Raw genomic sequence first — 23,883 nt, 5'->3', positions numbered from 1 at the left:
AGGAGAGCTCACAAAGGGTGTGGTGATAGGCCAGAGGGAGAGCCAATGAGGCGCCAAACTCCCTGTGGGGCGGGGCTTAACTCGGGCCTTGCAGAAACCTGGTGGGCCAATCGGCAGCCCGCTGGGCTGCGGGGCGGAGCAAATCTCGCTCCTTCCGGAACAGTTCACGCCCCCGGGTGATGTACGAGGCAAGCGATTGGCCGATGAATGGGGGGCGGGGGATGGTCTAGGCGGGTGCGCGGGGATTGGCTGGCGCAGCTTAGAGGAGAGCGGGATAGGTTATTGGGAGGGCGGAAGGTTTGAATGGTCAAGGCCTATGGCTGTTGATCTTGCTCTGAGGCTGTAACTTCGACAGTCCGCTGAGAGAAGCGGAGAAGCCAGACTCCGGCCTATCTGGTCGAGAGGCATAGCTGTCGTCTGGTTAAATCGCCTCCTTTCACCAGATTTCCTTGAATTCTGCTAGAGTCTTCGCTTGTGTGTGATTCCCCGCCTACTTCTCTTCCTCCTGAAGGCAAGTTTCAGACTCAAACCTGAGGTAAGCCCAGAGCTGTGTCCTCCTTGGAATCACGGGCCTCGCAAACAGAGGTTAGGGGGACAAAACAGGCATTATCGCGAGTTAGGAGACCTGAGTTCCTTCCTGTAAGGAGTCACGAGCTGTGTGGCCCCTAACAAGTCCAGGTCCTCTTTTCATTCCATCTTTTAAGGTCCTGAGGTTGCCTTTCGGTAAGTTCAGGTTCCGCTGGAAAGGCCAAGCCGCTTCGGGCAAGTGCTATTTAACCTTCAAGCCAAGATGTGGTTCACCGTTTAGGAATGCCCCCTCCTTCAATACTGATCCGCTTGGTCGCTGCTGGAAAGGGTGGAGGAGGTTCTGACAGCTAGACCATCTGTGATGTACCTGTGTAGATGACGTTCTCCCTCTCTTAGCTAGGTTTTTTTCTTAGTAGGAACTCGGAGACCATGTCTGCAGAATTCTTTTCATCTACAAGAGAGGAGGGAAGCCCTGGCTCAGGACCTAGTTTTAGGTCCAATCAGAGGAAGATATTAAACCTGCTCCTGGAGAGAGAGACTTCCTTTTCCATCAGTTCAGATCTCCCTAGAACTCCAGTGGAGAAGAAACTTTTTGGTGATTCTGCAAACCTAAGCATCTTGTCCGGGTAAATCCACTTTTTCTTTTCACACCTTATCTCCTTTGCTCTTCTAAACAGTTTTTGGGTTTTTAAAAATTATCCTGGCTCAGAGATCAGGGTTTAAGTCTTAGCTCTGCCCTTGACTAGCCATGTGACCGTTTTGAGTCTCAGGCTTCTTTTCTGTGACATAATATCTTACTATCTTACTAGGATCTTGTGAGAATCAAATGATGTGATGTCTGGGAAAAGTCTTTGAAAACTTTATTGCATTATATGAGTTTCCACTTTATTAGTACTACTGTTAACGTTAATGTTACTGTACTTCAAATTCTGGACATGCCATGCCCTGATGTGTCAGCTAGCCAACAAAGTTGGAGAATCAGAGTAGTACTGGAGACTCCAGGGAGAAATCAAATCTGTGTTGTTATGTTGCTCAGGGCAAAAGATGTGTGGTCAAGACCCACCTCAGCCAATTTTTAAAAATTACCTTGCCTCAATATGTTAGTGAGGAGAAAATGAGGTGCAGATTATTAGAGTAGAGAAAAGGTGGGAGATTTTTCTCAGCCTAATCTGAAATATTTCCAAAAAACAATTAGCTTTATTTGGACACTGCTCAGATTATGTGATAGTCATTGAGGGGTGTTTCAAATGAAGAGGATAATGTGATCTTTGCCTTTTAAGGATATTACAACCTAATGGGAATCTTGATGTATTATTATGTCTCAACAGAGAAACCCCAAAACGTTGCCTTAATCTTTCGAATCTTAGCAGCGGGGAGATGTCTGCCACTCAGTTTACCACTTCTTCAGACCTTGATGAAACTGGTAGGGAAAAGGGAGGTAAAAGCCTCAAGGGAAGGAATAACTGTTAGGGGTGAGGACAGAGTAGTAGGATAGAGATGGAAGGTGGTAAAAGTAAATAGAGAGCCTTGAAGATGGAATTCTTTGAGTACCTAGAGGATTTTTGAGGAGAATGATTCAGCCAATGGGAAGAGAATTGACCCCAATAGGAGTCACTTTGCATTGAGAAAGTTAGACAAGAAGGAATATTTTGTTGACTGATTGTGGGAATGAAAGTGGTAGTTAAAGATGAAAAGTTTTATGCCCTAGTCTAATCTCAGCAGAGGCAAAGAAACCAACATAAAGAAATACTTTGTCAGCTAATTCTTATGTGTTTTTATAGGGTGTGTACCCCAAAGGAATGTGTTTTACTAGTCAACCATTTTAGTATTTGTTCTGATTTCACATTTCCTGAGTGATAAGCTTTCCTTTCTACTCATGGAAAAAATCTCTGTAGGTTAGCATAATGCACTGCTTCTCAGAATTTTTTCTTTCAGTGACACATGTAAATTCTTAAGTTTCCATGAACTTGTACCTTATACCATGGTACCTTGTACCATGAAACTGGTACCTATCAAGAGCCTTTGTGTTCACAAGGCCAGCTTTTGAAATTAATATGGCTCACTGGTAATGAAGAAAATGAGAAGGAAAGACAAAATGCATGGACAAGAATAACTCTTCACATCTGATTGCAGGTCACTTGGATTCTACAGGACCTGAGGAAATACAGTTAGCTGGGATGTAAGTTCTTTTGTGAAATGAACCCCCTGCTAAAGCCTTTTCAGCACTGGCCTGGGGATTTTATCCTATGCAGACTCTGTAGAGTAGAGAATGTTTCACTTTAGATGTAAGTGGGCTTGGAGGCCTAGATTCTTCCCTTGAAATGTTTTTAAGTTTCCAAGATCTAAATTGTGTTGTGAAAATGAAGGCTATTCATTTTAACCATCACATACAATCAGTATTGTCTTTATTTATTTATTTATTTTAGCTGTGTTGGGTCTTCGTTTCTGTGCGAGGGCTTTCTCTAGTTGCGGCGAGCGGGGGTCACTCTTCATTGCGGTGCGCGGGCCTCTCACTATCGCGGCCTCTCCTGTTGTGGAGCACAGGCTCCAGACGCGCAGGCTCAGTAGTTGTGGCTCACGGGCCCAGTTGCTCCTCGGCATGTGGGATCTTCCCAGACCAGGGCTCGAACCCATGTCCCCTGCATTGGCAGGCAGATTCTCAACCACTGCGCCACCAGGGAAGCCCCAGTATTGTCTTTAGAATGGAGGAGAATGGTATACTGCATTTAGACGTAGTATATATATCTTAGTGGTTGAAAGTGCAGAGTGCAGGCTCTGGAATCAGAGTGTCTGGATTCCAGTGGCTTACTACTACTTCACCAGCTGACTCTGACAAGTTTCTTAATTTCAAGGGACCTCAGTTTCTTATTTGTAATAAAGAAATAATAATAATGGAGATAATAATAGCACTTTACATAAATGGCTGCTGTGAGGATTAAATGAAAATGTGTACCTAATGCATACCATACATTTTATAATGTTTATTATTATTACTGTTGAAGATTCTTTGTTGGAGATTTTTAAAATTAATCTATTAATTAATTAATTAACTTTTGGCTGCGTTGGGTCTTTGTTGCTGCACGCGGGCTTTCTCTAGTTGCGGCGAGTGGGGGCTACTCTTTGTTGTGGTGCACGGGCTTCTCATTGCGGTGGCTTCTCTTGTTGTGGAGCACGGGCTCTAGGCGCATGGGCTTCGGTAGCTGTGGCACGCGGGCTCAGTAGTTGTGGCGCACAGGCTTTGTTGTTCCGTGGCATGTGGGATCTTCCCAGACCAGGGATCGAACCCGTGTCCCCTGAATTGGCAGGTGGATTCTTAACCACTGAGCCACCAGGGAAGTCCCGTGTTGGAGATCTTTAAATGTTCAATCAGAGAGTACTCAGGACTGAAAAGTAATTTTAATTCAACTTATTAAATTTATCATAAATTTTCCATTTGACTGTTTTAATCTTTTTATAGTATTATTCTTCGATGTTTAGATGAATTAGGTGCCACTTTCATGCACTAGGGAAGGCTTTCCATGAGTTTTTTTTTTTTTTTTTTTTAAATGGCTCTGATGTCCTGCTAGTCATCTTTTTTTTTTTTTTTTAATTTATTTTATTTATGGCTGTGTTGGGTCTTCGTTTCTGTGCGAGGGCTTTCTCCAGTTGTGGCAAGCGGGGGCCACTCTTCATCGCGGTGCGCGGGCCTCTCGCTATCGCGGCCTCTCTTGTTGCGGAGCACAGGCTCCAGACGCGCAGGCTCAGCAATTGTGGCTCACGGGCCCAGCCGCTCCGCGGCATGTGGGATCTTCCCAGACCAGGGGTCGAACCCGTGTCCCCTGCGTTGGCAGGCGGATTCTCAACCACTGCGCCACCAGGGAAGCCCTCCATGAGTATTTTTAATCAATACATGTGAAAATTTTACTTTATATTGCCTGTATTTTCTTTGAATTGTTTATATGTCCTAACCCGAATTGTTTATATGTCCTAACCCAGGTAAACTAGATAAAATCTGGAAAAGGAGGATAGAAATTCATAAAAAAAATAAATATTAACTCCCAATAGTCAATGCTGAAAAATTAGTAAATTGTAAATTATGTCTGCATAAGATGTAGGACAAACTCATCATCTTTGATGCATATCTATATATATGGTTATGCCAGTGAAATGAGGTCCTTATCCCCAGGATGTCACTCAATGTCTTGATATTTACCACAGAGAACACCCTACATATTGTTATTGGAAGAGACATATCAACTAAGTACAGGTCTCCTAGGATGGAAGAAAGGAAAAGTGGGGTGTCCCAAGCCACTGAAGAATAACCAAATCCTATTTGGGGTTTAACTGACTGGCAGTTTTTTTTATCTACAGGAATTATCACCAACACCTTGTAAAATGCAGCCCAGTGAGTAACTCCTCTTTCTTGGGTCTGAGTTTGTTTGTCAGGTGGGAAGCAGAGGGCTTCCAGCTCACCTGTGGCTTAAGGATGCTGAATGTTCTCAAAAAACAATCTCTTGTAGGCACAGCTGCTTTGTAGCACTCCGAATGCTTTGGACCATGGCCACAGGAAGAAAGATGCAATATGTAGCTCATCCGCAAATAAAGAGAATGTGAGTGTTTTAATGGAAACCTAGATCCATTAGCAGTTTTCTTCCTTTGAGTGGAGCAACTAACTCATCAGTATCATTATGAGACCTAGAGCTGTTTGTACCTCAGTATGCTAGACAAGCAAATTGCATCACTATGGAAAAAAAATTCTTTATGGTTTGTTTTGTTTTTACCCTTTAAAGTTTGATCCTAGCTCCAAGTCTTCCACAGCAGGTCATCATTATTACTCACGTTCAGTTGATTGCAGTGTAAGGAATTTAGGACTTTTTTTTTTTTTTAAACAGATAGGGATAACTTACGTAACTTGTTCACATATTCTTTGCATGGCTTCATATATAAGTCTAGGTTTCTTAATTTCTTCTTATTTCCCCCTTAGCCCAGCTTCTTAGCCCCTATTCTGAGGAAGTCATTGTCCTTTTTTGTCTGAGTCTCAGACCATCCTTCAGTTCCAAGTTGAAACTGGCCTCTGCAAAGCTACCTAATCGCTAAGATAATTCTCTAACTAATCCCTTCAACTAATCCCATTTTCTAGCCATCATTTTTCTTTTCCCCGCCTCCCATCCTTTCCCCCAGGTCAGTATCTATAAAAGATAGCTGCTGTTTGTCTTTGCTCACATTGCCTAAGTTATGCCCATGTTTTTGGCTGTTCTAATCAGCTTTTTCTTGGATTACAGTCCTTCTAATCTCCCTTTATAATCACTTTTTAAAAATCTCATCATTCCTTCCCCTGCCAGGCTCCCTTTTTCCTCCCTTCCTTTGGCTTGTGATCATAAAATTAGTACCCTCCAGAGCAGATCTACACACCATAACAAATCCAAACCATAATTTGTATTTTCACGGTACGTGGTCAACCTTGGTTACATATACTGTGTTTCGTAAGGATTATTCATGGCTTCATCAGATGAAATGTTTTTGGCAGGGTCTGCTGACACTTCTCTTCCTCCAGCCAATGTAGTTTTTCTTATGCAGGAAAACAGCACTTCAGAGCCCTTGGAGTGGTGGGTACCCAGGAACCTGAGGTCTCCTCTTTTTCTACTGGTGAGTCACTGGACATCTTCCTCAAGAGTCTACCGAGGTATTGTGGGGTAGAGGATGATAGATCTGGATTTATGCCCCTTTGAATTTTTCAAAGCTGACTTGGGTGAGAAAAGGGGTTGGAGAAGCAACCTTTGAGGAGGGAAAGGGAGGAGATGTTCCTCTGATCTTTTTATTCATTTAAGTTTAAGGAGAAGAAAAAATTCTTAGGCCTTTTAAAAAATTTCCCCTTTATTCTTTAAGTGTTTCCGCCCCCCCCTTCCCTGATTTTAAAAGTACTATGTGCCCCTTGTGAAAATGGTATAAAAATATAGTAAAATATAAAAAAGAAAATAGCTACCTCATAGAGAAAAACCACTATTAACATTTTACCTAATTTCTTTCAATCTTTTAACCATGTGTACAGTTTTACAAAGTTGAGGTCATATCATATATATAACTTCATATCCTGTTATTTTAAGTTAATATTAAAACTCTTAGTAAACATTACTTTTTAAGGGATGCTTTTATTCTAACACCTAGGTACAATACTTCCTGATTGTTGGACACTTAGGAGTATCCACATTTTGCTTTTACAAATAATGCTATCATGTAAGTTCTTGAGCACAAATTTTTGCCTATGTTAAAAATTTTTTTATTTAGGATTAGTACCAAGACACATAATTACTGGATTAAAAGGTTTAAATATTTTTAAGATTTTTGATACATATTGCCAAATTTCTTTCCAAAAAAAGTTCTAAGAATTTACATTTTCAGGAGCAATCCATGGCTCATTTGGATAATTTGTTATCACTTAAAAAAATTGCTAATTAGATGGGTAAAATGTTTTATTTATGTTAAAAATAATTAGTAATGATTTCATGTGACTGTTAGCCATGTATATTTTCTCTAGTGAATGATTGTGTCCTTTGTCCATTTTGCTACTGGAGTCTTAAGTTACCCAGGCACTCACTTGTTGTGATTTTTTTCTTTTTTTTTTAAATTGAAGTACAGTTGATTTACAAGGTTGTGTTAGTTTCAGGTGTACAGCATCACTTGTTTTTAATAGACTATGGACTTAAGATACTCCAGAGATTTGGATTCTAATCTCAACCCTTTGGGAAAGCCATTTTAACATATCCCATGCTAAGTAGATAAAGTTGATCATGTTTCAGATTTTTGATTTCTTGGAGTAGGGGAAGACTTGGAGCATGGTAAATTACTAGATAGTCTTCTGTATACGTGTGTGTGATTTTTTTTTTAATGTAGTAAAATATACATAACATTTACCATCTAAACCATATTTTTGTGTACAGCCCAGTGGCATTAAGTATGTTCACAATGTTGTGCAACTATCAGCACTATCCATTTCAGAATTTTTTCATCCTTCAAAACAGAAGCTGTCTACCCATTAAATAATAACTGCGCTTTTCTCCCTCTGGTAACCTCTAGTCTCTTTTCTGTCTTTGTGAATTTGACTACTCTAGGTACTTCATGTAAGTAGAATCATATAATATTTGTCCTTTTGTTTCTGGCTTATCTCACTTAGCATAATGTCTTCAAGGTTCATCCATATTGTAGCATGCATCAGAATTTCATTCCTTTTTATGGCTGGATAATATTCCATCGTATGAATATACTGCATTTTGTTTATTCATTAATCTGTTGATGGACATTTGAGTTGTTTACACCTTTTGGCTATTGTGAATAATGCTGCTGTGAACATTCGTATAAAAATATCTTCAAACCCCTGCTTTCATTCTTTGGGGTATATACCAAGAAATGGAATTACTGCTCATATATGGTAATTCTATGTTTGATTTTTTTGGGGAACCACCATACCGTTATCCATAGCGGCTGCACCATTTGACATTTCCCACAGCAATGTACAAGGGTTCCAATTTCTCCATATCCTTGCCAACACTTGTTATTTTCTGGGGTTTTTTGTTTGTTTGTTTGTTTAATAGTAGCTATCCTAATGGGTGCAAAGTAGTATCTCATTGTGGTTTTGATTTGCATTTCCCTAATGACTAGTTATGTTGTGTATCTTTTCATGTGCTGAATGGTCATTTGTATATCTGTGGAGAAATGTCTATTCAAGTCCTGTTTGCTTCTGTTGTTATTGTTGCTATTGTTGTTATTGTTGCTATTGTTGTTGAGTTGTAGGAGTTCTTTATATATTCTGAATATTAATCCCTTATATGTGATTTGCAAATATTTTATCCTATTCACTTTTTTGATAGTATTCATGTGATTTGCAAATATTTTATCCTATGGGTTGCCTTTTCACTTTTTTGGTAGTATTCTTCAATGCACAAAAGTTTTTAATTTTGATGAAGTCCAGTTTTTTATATAATTTTTTTCTTTTGTTGCTTGTGGTTTGTGTAATATCCAAGAAATCATTGCCAAATCCAAGGCTGTAAAGCTTTCCTCCTATTTTCTTCTAAGAGTTTTATAGTTTTAGCTCTTACATTTAGGTCTTTGATTCATTTTGAGTTAATATCTGTATATGATGTAAGGTAAGGGTCCTGGATAGTTTTTAATATTGTCAATATAATTCATAGGACAATGGAAACTTGGTGGAAAGTGAAATGAAACATCTGGACAGTCCCATTACTACAGTTTCAAAATTAGATAAAAATCCAGAGCTAGGAGAAAACCAGACAGAGGAGATTTCAGATGAGTTGATGGAGTTTTCTCTGGAAGATCAAGAAGAGGCCAAGGTAAAGTAGTCTCTGATGGTGTTTTTGCATTTTTCAAATTCCTTCATTCTTTTTAATTAATTAATTAATTTGTTTGTTTGTTTGTTTGTGGCTGCGTTGGGTCTTCGTTCCTGTGCGCGAGCTTTCTCTAGTTGTGGCGAGCGGGGGCTACTCTTCGTTGTGTGCTTGGGCTTCTCATTGGGTGGCTTCTCTTGTTGCAGAGCATGGGCTCTAGGTGCGTGGGCTTCAGTAGCTGTGGCACGCAGGCTCAGTAGTTGTGGCTCGCAGGCTCGAGAGTGCAGGCTCGGTAGTTGTGGCGCACGGGCTTAGTTGCTCCGTGACATGTAGGATCTTACGGACCAGAGCTCAAACCCGTGTCCCCTGCATTGGCAGGAGGATTCTTTTTTTTTTTTTTTTTTTAACATCTTTATTGGGGTATAATTGCTTTACAGTGGTGTGTTAGTTTCTGCTTTATAACAAAGTGAATCAGTTATACATATACATGTGTCCCCATATCTCTTCCCTCTTGTGTCTCCCTCCCTCCCACCCTCCCTATCCCACCCCTCTAGGGGGTCACAAAGCACCGAGCTGATCTCCCTGTGCTATGCTGCTGCTTCCCACTAGCTATCTATTTTACATTTGGTAGTGTATATATGTCCATGCCACTCTCTCACTTTGTCACAGCTTACCCTTGCCCCTCCCCGTATCCTCAAGTCCATTCTCTAGTAGGTCTGTGTCTTTATTCCTGTCTTGCCCCTAGGTTCTTCATGACCTTCTTTTTTTTTTTTTTTTAGATTCCATATATATGTGTTAGCATACGGTATTTGTTTTTCTCTTTCTGACTTACTTCACTCTGTATGACAGACTCTAGATCCATCCACCTCACTACAAATAACTCAATTTCGTTTCTTTTTATGGCTGAGTAATATTCCATTGTATATATATGTGCCACATCTTCTTTATCCATTCGTCTGTTGATGGACACTTAGGTTGCTTCCATGTCCTGGCTATTGTAAATAGAGCTGCAATGAACATGTTGGTACATGACTCTTTTTGAATTATGGTTTTCTCAGGGTATATGCCCAGCAGTGGGATTACTGGGTCGTATGGTAGTTCTATTTTTAGTTTTTTAAGGAACCTCCATACTGTTCTCCATAGTGGCTGTATCAATTTACATTCCCACCAACAGTGCAGGAGGGTTCCCTTTTCTCCACACCCTCTCCAGCATTTATTGTTTGTAGATTTTTTGATGATGGCCATTCTGACCGGTGTGAGATGATATCTCATTGTAGTTTTGATTTGCATTTCTCTAATGATTAATGATGTTGAGCATTCTTTCATGTGTTTGTTGGCAATCTGTATATCTTCTTTGGAGAAATGTCTATTTAGGTCTTCTGCCCATTTTTGGATTGGGTTTTTGTTTTTTTGATATTGAGCTGCATGAGCTGCTTGTAAATTTTGGAGATTAATCCTTTGTCTGTTGCTTCATTTGCAAATATTTTCTCCCATTCTGAGGGTTGTCTTTTCGTCTTGTTAATGGTTTTCTTTGCTGTACAAAAGCTTTTAAGTTTCATTAGGTCCCATTTGTTTATTTTTGTTTTTATTTCCATTTCTCTAGGAGGTGGGTCAAAAAGGATCTTTCTGTGATTTATGTCATAGAGTGTTCTGCCTATGTTTTCCTCTAAGAGTTTGATAGTGTCTGGCCTTACATTTAGGTCTTTAATCCATTTTGAGTTTATTTTTGTGTATGGTGTTAGGGAGTGTTCTAATTTCATTCTTTTACATGTAGCTGTCCAGTTTTCCCAGCACCACTTATTGAAGAGACTGTCTTTTCTCCACTCTATATTCTTGCCTCCTTTATCAAAGATAAGGTGACCATATGTGTGTGGGTTTATCTCTGGGCTTTCTATCCTGTTCCATTGATCTATATTTCTGTTATTGTGCCAGTACCATACTGTCTTGATTACTGTAGTTTTGTAGTATAGTATGAAGTCAGGGAGCCTGATTCCTCCAGCTCCGTTTTTCTTTCTCAAGATTGCTTTAGCTATTCGGGGTCTTTTGTGTTTCCATACAAATTGTGAAATTTTTTGTTCTAGTTCTGTGAAAAATGCCACTGGTGCTTTGATAGGGATTGCATTGAATCTGTGGATTGCTTTGGGTAGTATAGTCATTTTCACAATGTTGATTCTTCCAATCCAAGAACATGGTATATCTCTCCATCTATTTGTATCATCTTTAATTTCTTTCATCAGTGTCTTATAATTTTCTGCCTACAGGTCTTTTGTCTCCTTAGGTAGGTTTATTCCTAGATATTTTATTCTTTTTGTTGCAGTGGTAAATGAGAGTGTTTTCTTAATTTCACTTTCAGATTTTTCATCATTAGTGTATAGGAATGCAAGAGATTTCTGTGCATTAATTTTGTATCCTGCTACTTTACCAAGTTCATTGATTAGCTCTAGTAGTTTTCTGGTAGCATCTTTAGGATCCTCTATGTATAGTATCATGTCATCTGCAAACAGTGACAGCTTTACTTCTTCTTTTCCGATTTGGATTCTTTTTATTTCTTTTTCTTCTCTGATTGCTGTGGCTAAAACTTCCAAAACTATGTTGAATAATAGTGATGAGAGTGGGCAACCTTGTCTTGTTCCTGATCTTAGTGGAAATGGTTTCAGTTTTTCACCATTGAGGACAATGTTGGCTGTGGGTTTGTCATATATGGCCTTTATTATGTTGAGGAAGTTTCCCTCTATGCCTACTTTCTGGAGAGTTTTTATCATAAATGGGTGTTGAATTTTGTCAAAAGCTTTCTCTGCATCTGTTGAGATGATCATATGGTTTTTCTCCTTCAATTTGGCAGGAGGATTCTTAACCACTGGGCCACCAGGGAAGTCCCTGAGCTTTTCTTTGTGAGAAGTTTTTTTTTGTCATTGTTGTTGTTTTTAATTATTTTATTTTATTTTTTGGCTGCGCCGCGTGGCATGTGAGATCTTAGTTCCCTAACCAGGGATTGAACCCATGCTGCCTGCAGTGGAAACATGGAGTCTTAACTACTGGACCTCCAGGGAAGTCCCTGTGAGAAGTTTTAAAATTACTAATTTAATCTCTTTATTTTTTGCAGGTCTAGTCAGATTTTCTGGTTTTTTTCTTGACAATAGTTTTTGTCTTTTTAGGAATTTTCCCATTTAACCTAAGTTTTCTCATTCATTAGAATATAATTGTTCATAGTATACCATTATGATTTTCTAAAATTAATTAATTAATTTATTTATTTTGGCTGAACCAGGTCTTAGTTGAGGCATGTGGGATCTTTTAGTTGCGGCATGCAGGCTCTTAGTTGCGGCATGCGTGCAGGATCTAGTTCCCCAACCAGGGATCAAACCTGCGCGCCCTGCATTGGGAGCACAGCGTCTTACCTACTGGACCACCAGGGAAGTCCCCATTATGATGTTTTTAAAACTCTATATGATTGGTTGTAATGTCTTCTCTTTCATTTGTGATTTTAGTAATTTGAGTATTTTCTCTTTTTTTCTTGGTCAGTCTAACTAAAGGTTTATCAATTTTGTTGATTTTTTCAAAGAACCAACTTTTGGTTGTGTTGTTTTTCTCTATTGTTTTTCTGTTCTCTACTTCACTGAGTTTTGCTCTAATCTGTCTTATTTCCTTCCTTCTGCTTGCTTTGGATTTACTTTCTTCTTTAGTGGAGGTTAGGTCATTGACTTGAATTCTTCCTTCTTTTTTATTATAGATATTTACAGCTATAAATTTCTTCTAAGCACTGGTTTAGCTGCATTTTTACCTAAGTTTTTGTATGTTATATCTTCATTCTCATTCATCTCAAAGTATTTTCTGATTTCCTTTGTGATCTTTTTTGACCCACTGGTTATTTAGGAGTGTGTTAATTTCTACATATTTGTGAGTTTTCCAGATTTTTTTCTATTATAAATTTCTAACTATTCGATTGTGATCAGAGAACATACTTTGTATCACTTCAATCCTTTAAAATTTATTGAGGCTTTTTTTTATGTCCTAGTATGTAGTCTATCCTGGAGAATGTTCCATGTGTATTAGAGAAGAATGTATATTCTACTCTTGTTGGGTACAGTATTCTATAGATGTCTGTTAGATCTAGTTGGTTTATAGTATTGCTTCAGTTTTTGAGCTTTCTAAAAATGGAACCATACTAAATGCGGCCATCACTGGCCTTGCTATTCTCACCAGGGCATTTGTTGTTCCTTCAGCCTGAAACACTCTTCCCCTGGGCAAACATGATTTTCTCCCTCATTTCGGTCTCTTATCTCCACATATGTCACCTTAACAGAAAGGCCTTTCCCGACAAACTTCTAACCCCAATATTTTTCCTATCTTTTATCCTTCTTTATTTTTTGCTTACAGCACTTTTCACAACATGAAAGTACAGAGTATATTTATTTGTTTGTCTCTTCTACTCTCTGATTCACTGCTGTGTCATCTGGTACGTACTTAAAAATTGTCAAACAGGTATGTGAATGTGGAAGTCTGGAAGTAAGAGCAGAAGTCTTGAGAGAAAAATTTGAGAGTCATCAGCATAGAGGGAAAGTTTAAATTCATGGGTAGAAAAAAATCACCTATGGCAAGAGTGAGGAGATTAAAAAAGGGCCAGGTCCTTGCCCTGAATCCAACATCTGTTAGAGGTTTGGTAGGTGAGGAAGCTTGACAAAGAAGACTGAGAAGGAGCAACAGAGAGGTAGAAGCATCACAGTTCTTTTAGTAAACAGTTGTCTATACTAGAACTAAACTAAGAAACTAGGCTGTGCCATTGAAGCTAAATAAGGGATTAGCCAAGTCAGTGGAAGGCACTGTGAGCTTCAGGATGATACATGGCTAAAGAAGTGACTGTCTGATGTGACAACAAGAAGATTGTTGATAGCCTTGACAAGAGCAGTAGAGTGGTACAGACAGAAGCCAAGACTATGTGTGCTGAAGAGCATGCAAGCCATGAGGAAATGATGATGCCTCCTCAGTTTACAAAGTAATAATTATCCAATTTGACCTTTTTATAAAATTTGCAAGTAGAATTGAACTTTTCTTCTTTCTGGCCTTTGCAATGCTCTAAAACTCCCAGATTTGGAAAGTGTTCATTGATTCCTTAAACAATGAAAGCCATTAGTTGGTAGATCTAAGACAGCTGGTCCTGGGATCTCCCCTCACCAGCTTCTGGTAACTGGGAAACTTCTAACTGGCTAGACAAATCTAAAGTATCATCATCATCATTCCTCTATGACCTAGCACTTATACTCCTTGCAATAAGTTGCCATTTGTTTTTATATAAATGTATTGGAAAGTATCTGTCAAAACAGTAGTGGCTGTTTCTGTTTGTTAAAGTAGTTTTTTGCTTTCGTTTATTTCTGGCTTCTTGTCCTTGGACAATATGAAACCCAAAGAGATGTTTATCACCTTCGTTATCACCATCATAATAGCTACCAAAAACGTAAAGCTTCAGTGCAACAGAATAGAGATTCGAGAAATAGACCCATGCATATATGGTCAATTGATAATAAACCAAGACACAAAAGCAATTAAATGGAGAAGGCATAGTCTTTTCAACAAGTTGTGCTGGAGCAATTGAAAATCCATCTGAAAAACAAAAACAAAAACAAAAACTTCAATCTATACTTCACACCATATATAGAAATTAGCACAAAATGGATCATGGGCCTAAATATAAAACCTAAAACTGTAAAACAACTGAAGGAAAAAACATAGGAGAAAAATGTTTGTGACCTTGTGTTAGGCAAAGATTTCTTAGATGTAATGCTAATAAATGGATACATTTCACTTAGTAGATAATTAATTCGAACTCTTTAAAATGAACCCTTAGCTTAACAATTACAGTGTGTTCTAGAGAGGCTCTTTTGGTTAAAAGAAACAAAGATTGCACTAAGGCCAGCAAATTTGAAATTCTGATCTGGCTTCCTCCTGCATTCTTCTCAGGGCAAAACTGAAGTTACATGAAGGGAAGTCTGTCATGGAGGCTGGGTAGCCTGCTCCTCAGTTCTTCACCACATTTCCTCTACCACCGTACCTTTGGTTCATCCATCCATTCATCATTGGCATCATGGCCTTGACTATATCTCTTGGCTTCTTCCTTTATTTTTTTATTTTTCTATTTTCTAAAATTTTTTATTTATTATTTATTTATTATTTTTATTTTTGGCTGTGTTGGGTCTTCGTTTCTGTGTGAGGGCTTTCTCCAGTTGCGGCGAGTGGGGGCCACTCTTCATCGCGGTGCGCGGGCCTCTCACTATCGCGGCCTCTCTTGTTGTGGAGCACAGGCTCCAGACGCTCAGGCTCAGTAGTTGTGGCTCATGGGCCCAGTTGCTCCGCGGCATGTGGGATCTTCCCAGACCAGGGCTCGAACCCGTGTCCCCTGCATTGGCAGGCAGATTCTCAACCACTGCGCCACCAGGGAAGCCCGCTTCTTCCTTTTAATAAAGCTTTGGCTTCTGCTGCTGCCTAATTATTTTGATATTTTCCAAGTTAGACTCCCAGAGAGGGAACCTGATTGGCCCAGGTTATGTTTACATATTCTTGACCACTAAATAGGAGTGTTCAGTCAGCAATATGGTCCAGTCACCAGTGGCTTGGAGTAGGGTTGTGGAGACATAGGGAGATGGCTGGCAGGGGTCCAAGGGAAAAGGTAGTTATAGAATGTTGGTATATCAAATGTGAACTGTACCTTCAACTGGTACCATGAACAATGGAGTTTTCCTTAGGACCATGGGTGTAACAAACACTGTCGTGTAAATATAGTTATTGTAAAGTAAAATACTGATGTTCATATTTTCTTCTCCTAGAAACCATTTACTATCAATGTGTGTTCTAATTTTGGCTCTCTTATCTCTTATTTAGGAGGTCTAGCACCCTCCTAAATCAATCCATGGCAATTAGTGAGGTGAGTGTATAAAGAAGGAAACAGAGGATAAGAATCTTGGATTAGTTGAAACTTGCCATCAGAGGTCTTTTAATATATCCCCCTGCCTCTGGGTATATAACACACCTATCATGCCTTTCAAAGAGACAATTAGTCCATCCTCCTGTATTTAGTCTATTCCTGGGCCAGCAACTCCCAAGACTAGTTCTTCATGGTATTTAATCTATTTTTTTCCTGATGGGCTTCATAGTTTCAATCCTATAATGGTCATCCTGATATTAGATTCTAGTGTTTTCGTTTCCCTTGCATGCTGCTTATTTTGCTATATTTCTTCCCCATTCATCCCCTCCTAGAAGGCTGAATGACATTTTTTCTCTCTCACTCCACAGATTGAAAATATTAAAAAAAAAAAAAATTTTTCCCCAGAAAGTTCCAAAAAGTAAGCTTGAATTTGCCCACACAGGAAACTATTTACATAACATTTACATTGTATTAGGTATTATAGGTATTAGGTATAGGTATAGGTATTAGCTGTATTATAATCTAGAGATGATTTAAAATATACAGGAGGGACTTCCCTGGCAGTTCAGTGGTTAAGACTCCACACTTCCACTGCAGGGGGCATGGCTTTGATCCCTGGTCAGGGAACTAAGATCCCACATGCCGCGCAGCGTGGCCAAAAAATAAATAAATAAAATACAGTATACAGGAGGATGTTCGTAGATTATATACAGATACTACATAGTTTTAAGTAAGGGACTTGAGTGCCTCTAGATTTTGGTATCTGTAGTAGTCCTGGAACCAGTCTCTCACAGATACCAAGGGACAACTATATACTCTTGCTTCTTAGTACTTTTTCACCCAGGCTAACTTTTTTGGCTTGTCATCTTCAGTTTTGTCAGGGTTCTTAAATCTTGATTATCAGGGTCTTGGACTTCCTTGGTGGCACAGTGGTTAAGAATCCGCCTGCCAATGGAAGGGACATGGGTTCGATCCCTGTTCCAGGAAGATCCCACATGCTGCAGAGCAATTAAGCCCGTGCGCCACAATTACTGATCCTGTGCTCTAAAGCACACGAGCCACAACTACTGAGCCCTCGTGCCACAACTACTGAAGCCCGTGCGCTGCAACTACTGAGTTCGCATGCCACAGCTACTGAAGCCTGTGTGCTCCAGGGCCCACGTGCCACAAGTACTGAACCCATGTGCGGCAACTACTGAAGCCCGTGCGCCTAGAGCCTGTGCTCTGCAACAAGAGAAGCCACTGCAATGAGAAGCCTGCACACTGCAACGAAGAGTAGCCCACACTCACCACAATTAGAGAAAGCTCGCGTGCAGAAAGAAGACCCAACACAGCTGGAAAAAAAAAATTGTTTTTTGATTGTCAGGGTCTTAGGATCCCATAGAGAAACTATCATATGACTGGAGGAACTAAGCTTGCATTTGCTTTCTTCTACAAGAATTGTTATATATAAGATGGTCAGGTTGAGAATTTGGCTGGATTTAAAACATCTAGGAGAGATGGAACATCATGCAGTCTGAGGAGAAAGATGTTAATGAGGAGGGGAAGACAGGTTGCTTACCTGGGGCATTGTTTCTCAAACTTGAGTGTTCCTAGGAGTCACCTGGGCATCTTGTTAGAGTGCAAATTTTAACTTAGCAGGTCTGGGGCGAAGCCTAACATCTGGGATTCTGCATTTCTAACAAGCTCCCAGGAGATGTTCACAATGCTGGCCTGCAGACACACTTTAAGGAGTAAGAACCTTGGGGTTTCATATTTCCAAACAGGCATCTGTGAACAGGAGCTGCCTGTATCGCTCCTCTTCGTTGCCAGACAGTTTGAACAGTCCAAGACTGAAGCAGATGGTAAAATTCAAGGACAACACAATACCAGATAAAGTAAAAAAGAAGTATTGTTCTAGCCACAAAGAGCTCAGGAAGGTAAGAAACTTTTTAAGAAGACAGGCTCTTTAATCTTCTATCTCGTCTTCTCCACTTTTCTGGTATGGGGATTGCTTTAGTATATCTTTTGGTCTTCTTCCTCATTACTTTTACTTTTATCTCTTCTTTCCATCTTCCTGTTTTCTTTTCTACATCTGCATCCATATATAAAATATTTAATAATAAATATGTTATATTATATTATAATTTTGGAAATGATGTCATTGTATTGTCTTCCCAACCCTCTTTTTTAAGATCTGAGAGAGTACAAGGGAACTTTGATTGGTAAGGACATTTATTGTTGTTTTATATGCATTCTGAGAGAAGTAGCATCCTAGAGCACACTTGTTTGGTGGAAAGCAAATTCTGAAAAACTTAGCCCTCATCCCCTATACCTCCTTTAAAAAAATCTCAATACATTTGGCTATTTTATAAAATAAAATAAAGTGTATGATGTTACAGAAAAATGGAAAATGCAGATAAGCAAAAAGAAGCCATTGCAAAATGCCCATAATCCCACAGGCCAGAGATAATTACTGTTAATACTTGATGTATAGTCTTTCAGACATTTTTTTAATGCAAATATGTTTTTTCTTTTATTAAAGTGGCATTATAAAGAACATGTTTTCTAACCTACTTAATGATATCATGTCATATTTTCATGTCAATGAAATTTACAACATACTGTTTATTCCTTAATAGTAATCTATAATGTGTGGATATGATTTGTTTAGTCAAGATCCTGTTATTGATCATTTATTAGTAATTTTTCTCTGTTGTAAACATCCTTACAGCCAAATCTTTGTACATATCTTTATTTTCTTAGTAAAACAAGTGGAATTATTAGATCAAAGAGTATGCATATTTTTAATGTCTCCCTCCACTCCTTCCATCCCATGGTTTTTAAACCTTTAACATGAGGACTGGGGGTGGGGGGAATCTTGTTGTCTTCAGGGCTTAGGTATAAAGAAAATGGCCTCCCTCTGTGACATTAATATGACTCAGATGCTGGAGGAAGATTCTAACCAGGGGCCTCTGATTGGTGATTTCTCCAAGGTGAGTTTGGTTACACCAATCCTATATTTCATCCTGTATTTTGGATCTGAATCTTCTCTGCTTGCAGAGGACACTAGGTTTAATTAATCATGCATCTTCACCAAGTACTCATTGATAACCTGAAAGTCCTGTAGTGGTAGATCTAGGCCCTAAGCCTTTCATGAGAAAGGATTCCTTATTCATTCTGGGAATATCCAGAGCAGTGGGGAAAATAAGAGGCTTTTTTTTTTTTTTTGGGCTGTACCGTGCAGCATGCAGGATCTTAGTTTCCCAACCAGGGGTCGAACCCGTCCCCCCTGCAGTGGAAGCACGGAGTCTTAACCACTGGACTGCCAGGGAAGTCCCGAGTATGAGGCTTTCTACTTTTTTTTTTCTTTTAATATATTTTAAAATTATGTAAATAATACTTGGTCACTACAGAAAAGATGGAAAATGAAATCTACCCTAAATCTTGTCAGAGTATTATTGCTTTTATTTAATATTTTCTTGGTGTATATTCCTGCAGACTTTTTCCTGTGTATTTTCGCTAACACACATGCATGTACACAAATACATTTTTTGTTTTTCCATGTTTGTTTTGTGATCTGTTGAGGTTTTTATTCCCTCTCATTTGATGTATCAGGAACATCTTTTCATGTCAATAAACAGTTCTGCTTCATCATTTCATCACTTTTAATAGCAGCACAGTACTTCTTTCTTTCTTTCTTTTTTGGCTGCCCATAATTTCTTGATAAATCCTTTTTTGTAGGATATTTACTTCTACAATTTTTCCTTATGGACTTTACCAAGGTGGACATATTTGTAGCTAAATCTGAAACTTTGTACACATCCGTAATTATTTCCTTAGGATCAGTTCTTAGAAATGAAATTGCTGCATATACACGTTATAGAGACCATTGATTTCTGAAGGCATCTGAGGTTTTAAATGTCATTTGGAAAGGACAATATATGGGTCATGATCTCAAATTTGGGTATAGAGAACTTGCTGTTATTTCAGCTCTTGGGTATTTCTAGGTATGTGCGCTGCCGACCGTGTCAGGGAGACACCAAGATCTGAAGTACGTCAACCCAGAAACAGTAAGCAGATTTCTGGAGATGGTAACTGGTTACATAAGCTACCATCTGGTCTGTTCTGTCCCTAAAATCCCCACTTCCATTTGTATTTATTTCTGTGTTCACTCATACAGGCTCTTTATTCAACTGAAGCTGTATTAAAGGACTCTCTTTTATATGCACCTTTGTTTTTAATTAAACAAATGATATATAATTGTTATGAAAGAAAGGAAGGAAGGAGGAAGGGGAAAGGAAAAAAGTAAAAATCACCCAGTTAGGCTGAACTTACATCCTGGTTTACATGTTACAATCCCGTTTATGCCTATTAGTGTAGGGTAATTATTAATAGTGTTCTCTTTCACTCTCAAAAGTGTCCCAGTTTGTGCAGTAATTATTTGGTCACTCTACCCATAACGTCACCACCAGAAATAAGCACTAGTAATACTTTCCTTATGGCCTTACACATTTTATTCTGGCATAAGTTTTACAAAAATAGGATCATAATAAACATGTAATTTTGCAATTAGCTTAGTAAGACATTGTAAACATCTTTCTATAGCAATAAAAAGATATCTATATTATCCTTTTAATGGCTATGTAATATTCTGTTATACTGATAATGTCTAATTTATTTAATTAAACCCCTTTTATTGAGTATTTAAGTTATTCATAATATTTTGATAATCTGAAACAATGGTGAGATGAATATTATTGTGCCCTATCTTTATGTACTTTGCTGTTTACTTAAGACGTTAGAAAAGAAATTGTTGAAAGTGTAATTGCATTTATTTTTATAGGTATTTACAAAGTCCCCTCCAGAAAGGTTGAACCAATTGATATAACTACACGAAGCTTAAGTTTCCTCTTCTGGATATCACCCCTTTCCTTCCATATCCCTTTCGGGAAACTTGCTTTCTAATTTTACAGCGGTGGGTGGGGAATCATTTCTCATTTCTTCTTGTAAAATCAGGAGCTCTAGCTGCTACCTGTGCCCTTACAGAAGTCCTTGGGTATCTTCTCAGAGGCTGACTGCAGCCATGCCTGCCTCCAAATAAGTAGCCTGAGTGTGGTTTTCCCTGATGTCCTGGCAATACCAGCTATTTTGGTTCTCCAAAAAGGCCATTTCCTATTTTATCCTCTTATGTGGGGTGGGGCTGCATCACTGCCATATTTCAACCATAGGGGGACTTTGGAGGCTGGGTGTACAGTGGAATGCTGTGCAAATCAGGAACTGTGTGACTGGCTCTTCTCTCCCTCAGAAGAAGCAGGATATTCAATCATAGTTTCTGTGCAGGTGGCTGCCTTGCTTTTGGGGAAGTTCCAGGGTCTGATAGAGAAATTTTATATCATCGATTGCCGCTATCCATATGAGTACCTGGGAGGACACATCCAGGTAAGCTTACATTGAGGACTTAGCAGGGAAGGGGCTGGGGATAGCTCTTTATTGAGAAGTCTGGACAAAGGGTCCTGTGAACTCTAGAACCAGGGCAGATATTATACATTTGGAGCACATCAAGGCTGTTAGTCCTCATTCCTGTTCTAATTCTGTGTACTTTGAGCAATTTACTTTCCCTTTCCCTCTTAGACCAATCTCCCTTTTTTCTATAGGAGCCAGGAGCTCCTACCTGGAAGTAAAAACATTCATCCAAGGACTGAGAAACACTTTGCAAACACTTAATGCTTACAGACATTCCTCACAATGATCCCTACACTTCAGGCAGTTCCATTCTATAAACATTTATTGAGCACCTACTACATACCAAGCTCCATGCCAGGCCCTGGGGGTAGATACAGGTAGATTGCCTTTCTGAAAGTACTTATAGTCTAGCCTTCCTGAACCAAATATTTCAAGATGGTATTCCAGTTATTTCTAAGTGTTGGCCCTGTTCACAGATCCTTAAGGAAATACTTAATAAAATTCTTTTACAGGGAGCTTTAAACTTGTACAGTCAAGAAGAACTATATAACTTCTTTCTGAAGAAACCCATTGTCCCGTTGGATACTCAGAAAAGAATAATCATTGTGTTCCACTGTGAATTCTCCTCAGAGAGGGGTCCCCGAATGTGAGTGTCTACACAGGGTAGGGTGGGTGATGGAAATGGATCTTGAGTAGGGACTTACAGCCAGGGAACCTTCCCAGATCAGTTCAGACAGAGACTGAATCAATGAATGCTTTCCACTGAAGTTTGAAGAATGTTAAGGAGGTGGAGGAAAGGGGTTTCTACAATTCAAAGGTTTGAAGCAGTGAAGGAAAAAGGATTGGGAATTAGGTACCAATGGAGCAAAGGAGAAAGAGTGGTGCCACTTGGACCTTGTTTTGCAAAAACAGATCTGGAGCTCCTTTTGAGGGTTAGCAAAAGTCTATTCTTCCTCCCCTTCCCCAGTGAATAGCCCATGGAATCCTGAACTCGCTTCTTTCCACCCCACCCATCCCTGGATTTTCTCTAAAGGTACCGCTCTCTGAGACAAGAGGACAGGGCTGTGAACCAGTATCCTGCACTGTACTACCCAGAGCTGTATATCCTCAAAGGGGGCTACAGAGACTTCTTTCCAGAATATATGGTAAAGGATGGGGCACATGGGGCAACCGGGGAGCCCAAACTCGGGGAAGCCTACTTTAGCATGCAGCTCCCAGGTCCTGCAAAGCCCTCTGAGAAGAAACTGCTGCTCCTTCTTAGCCACTACTTGCAGCATCTCTATTATACCTAGTAGGCAGACTGCAGGCATCAAGAGGATCCCTTACTCTGTCCCCTGCCTTTCAGGAGCTGTGCGAACCACAGAGCTACTGCCCTATGCATCACCAGGACCATAAGGCTGAGCTGCTGAGGTGTCGAAACCAGAGCAAAGCATGGGAAGGGGAGCGGCAGCTGCAGGAACAGATTGCCTTACTGGTGAAGGATGTGAGCCCATGATACCAGCTCACCCACTGGCTGCCTAGGACTCACCAAAAGACACTGTAGAAACCCTAAGCAGAAAGAGGCCATCTTCTATTCAGCTAAACCCAAGATGTTAAGAGATGTCAGCAAACCAACAGGCTGCCAAACTACTGAAATCCCAGGCCTGGGGACTGGTTAGGTGTCAGTAGAGCTGCTGGATGGTGGGAAGTCCTGGAGCTGGCTCTGTAAGGCTGGAGCCTTGGGTTGCATAGAGATTTGTGTTGCTTCAGGGAGCTGTTGCATTCCTCTTACTAACTGCTCGAGTCTCCTCAGAGGTCAGCCACATCTTTTTCCCCGTGGGCTTCTGGCTATGCAAGAGAGAGTTGCCCATCTTCTTTCTCTATATTTTCCTTCTTCGTTTCCCTCTCTCACCTTTTTTTTAAAATGGGAAAATAAACATTGAAGAATGAGAAATGCTATTGTGAGCCCAGTCTGTTCCTAGAAGATGTGTATAAGGAAGTAATCACCACATTAAACTCCTTTGGACAAAGATGTAGCCATCTCTATTCATAGCTGAGGCCAAGGTGCTTTTCTCCAGACCATGGTTCTCAAAGTTTGGGCCCTGGTCCATCAGCATCATCTGAACCTGCCTGAAATGCACATTTTCACAGCCCACTCCAGACCTACTAAATCAGAACATCTGAGGTTAGGGCCCAGAAATCTGGGTTTTAAAAATCTCCTTTTCAGGTGATTCTGATACATGAAAGGCTTGAGAACCACAGCTCTGGAATTAAGGAAAACCTTTTAAATTTCATTCTTTAGCAATGTTCCAGGCTTTCCTTTCCTAGACCATTCCATAGTATGAGTTGCCTAAAAGTGTGCCCCAGACTCAACACTCAATGGTATCAAGGCTCAGAAAACCAAAATAATTGCCATTCTCTAAGGCTAAGGGATAGGTCTGAGTTGGGCTCAAAAGGTTCCTTATCTACAGCCTCAATGGAGTTTTGACTTTTCCCATTTTCCAAAGTTTTTTTCTCCACTCCACTTCATGTCTCACAGAGACAAGTTTAGGATTTAGGATGGTTGGAAGTAGAGATCCGTGCTATATGAAGATAGGAATAAAAGAAAAGTACCAAGCAAGATCAGTTAGACTTCAGAAAGATATTTTAAATTGCATTCTTCAGTATTATCCCAGGCTTTCCTATCTTAGAGCTCTT

The 23,883-nt window shown here is 39.6% G+C and overlaps 1 protein-coding gene across 2 annotated transcripts; it reads left to right on the top strand.

The window, feature by feature from the left end:
* The first annotated feature begins 327 nt into the window (after positions 1–327).
* Positions 328–23,136, top strand: CDC25C (cell division cycle 25C). 2 transcript variants are annotated; one of them, XM_036847888.1, is made up of 15 exons: positions 328–535; positions 945–1,154; positions 1,857–1,951; positions 2,662–2,707; positions 4,879–4,912; positions 5,028–5,117; positions 6,085–6,153; positions 8,694–8,852; positions 17,529–17,681; positions 18,636–18,737; positions 19,752–19,814; positions 21,085–21,183; positions 21,720–21,853; positions 22,241–22,352; positions 22,553–23,136. In XM_036847888.1, exons 2-15 carry the CDS (start codon positions 958–960, stop codon positions 22,700–22,702), a joined length of 1,503 nt encoding a protein of 500 aa, XP_036703783.1. In that variant the 5' UTR covers positions 328–535; positions 945–957; the 3' UTR covers positions 22,703–23,136. The 2 variants fall into 2 exon arrangements, with proteins under 2 accessions (XP_036703783.1, XP_036703782.1); XM_036847887.1 differs by having other exon boundaries at positions 942–1,154.
* The last annotated feature ends 747 nt before the right edge of the window (positions 23,137–23,883 follow it).

This window comes from Balaenoptera musculus, chromosome 3, assembly GCF_009873245.2.
Source record: "Balaenoptera musculus isolate JJ_BM4_2016_0621 chromosome 3, mBalMus1.pri.v3, whole genome shotgun sequence".
NCBI lineage: Eukaryota > Metazoa > Chordata > Mammalia > Artiodactyla > Balaenopteridae > Balaenoptera > Balaenoptera musculus.
This window is presented reverse-complemented; position numbering and strand designations above follow the sequence as displayed.

Excerpts from the sequence above, each read along its gene's own strand:
- CDC25C (XM_036847888.1), top strand. The coding sequence starts at position 958 with ATGTCTGCAGAATTCTTTTCATCTACAAGAGAGGAGGGAAGCCCTGGC. Across the intron at positions 17,682-18,635 it reads GCCACAAAGAGCTCAGGAAG|GGCTTAGGTATAAAGAAAAT; the intron begins GTAAGAAACTTT and ends TGTTGTCTTCAG. Across the intron at positions 19,815-21,084 it reads AGTACGTCAACCCAGAAACA|GTGGCTGCCTTGCTTTTGGG; the intron begins GTAAGCAGATTT and ends GTTTCTGTGCAG.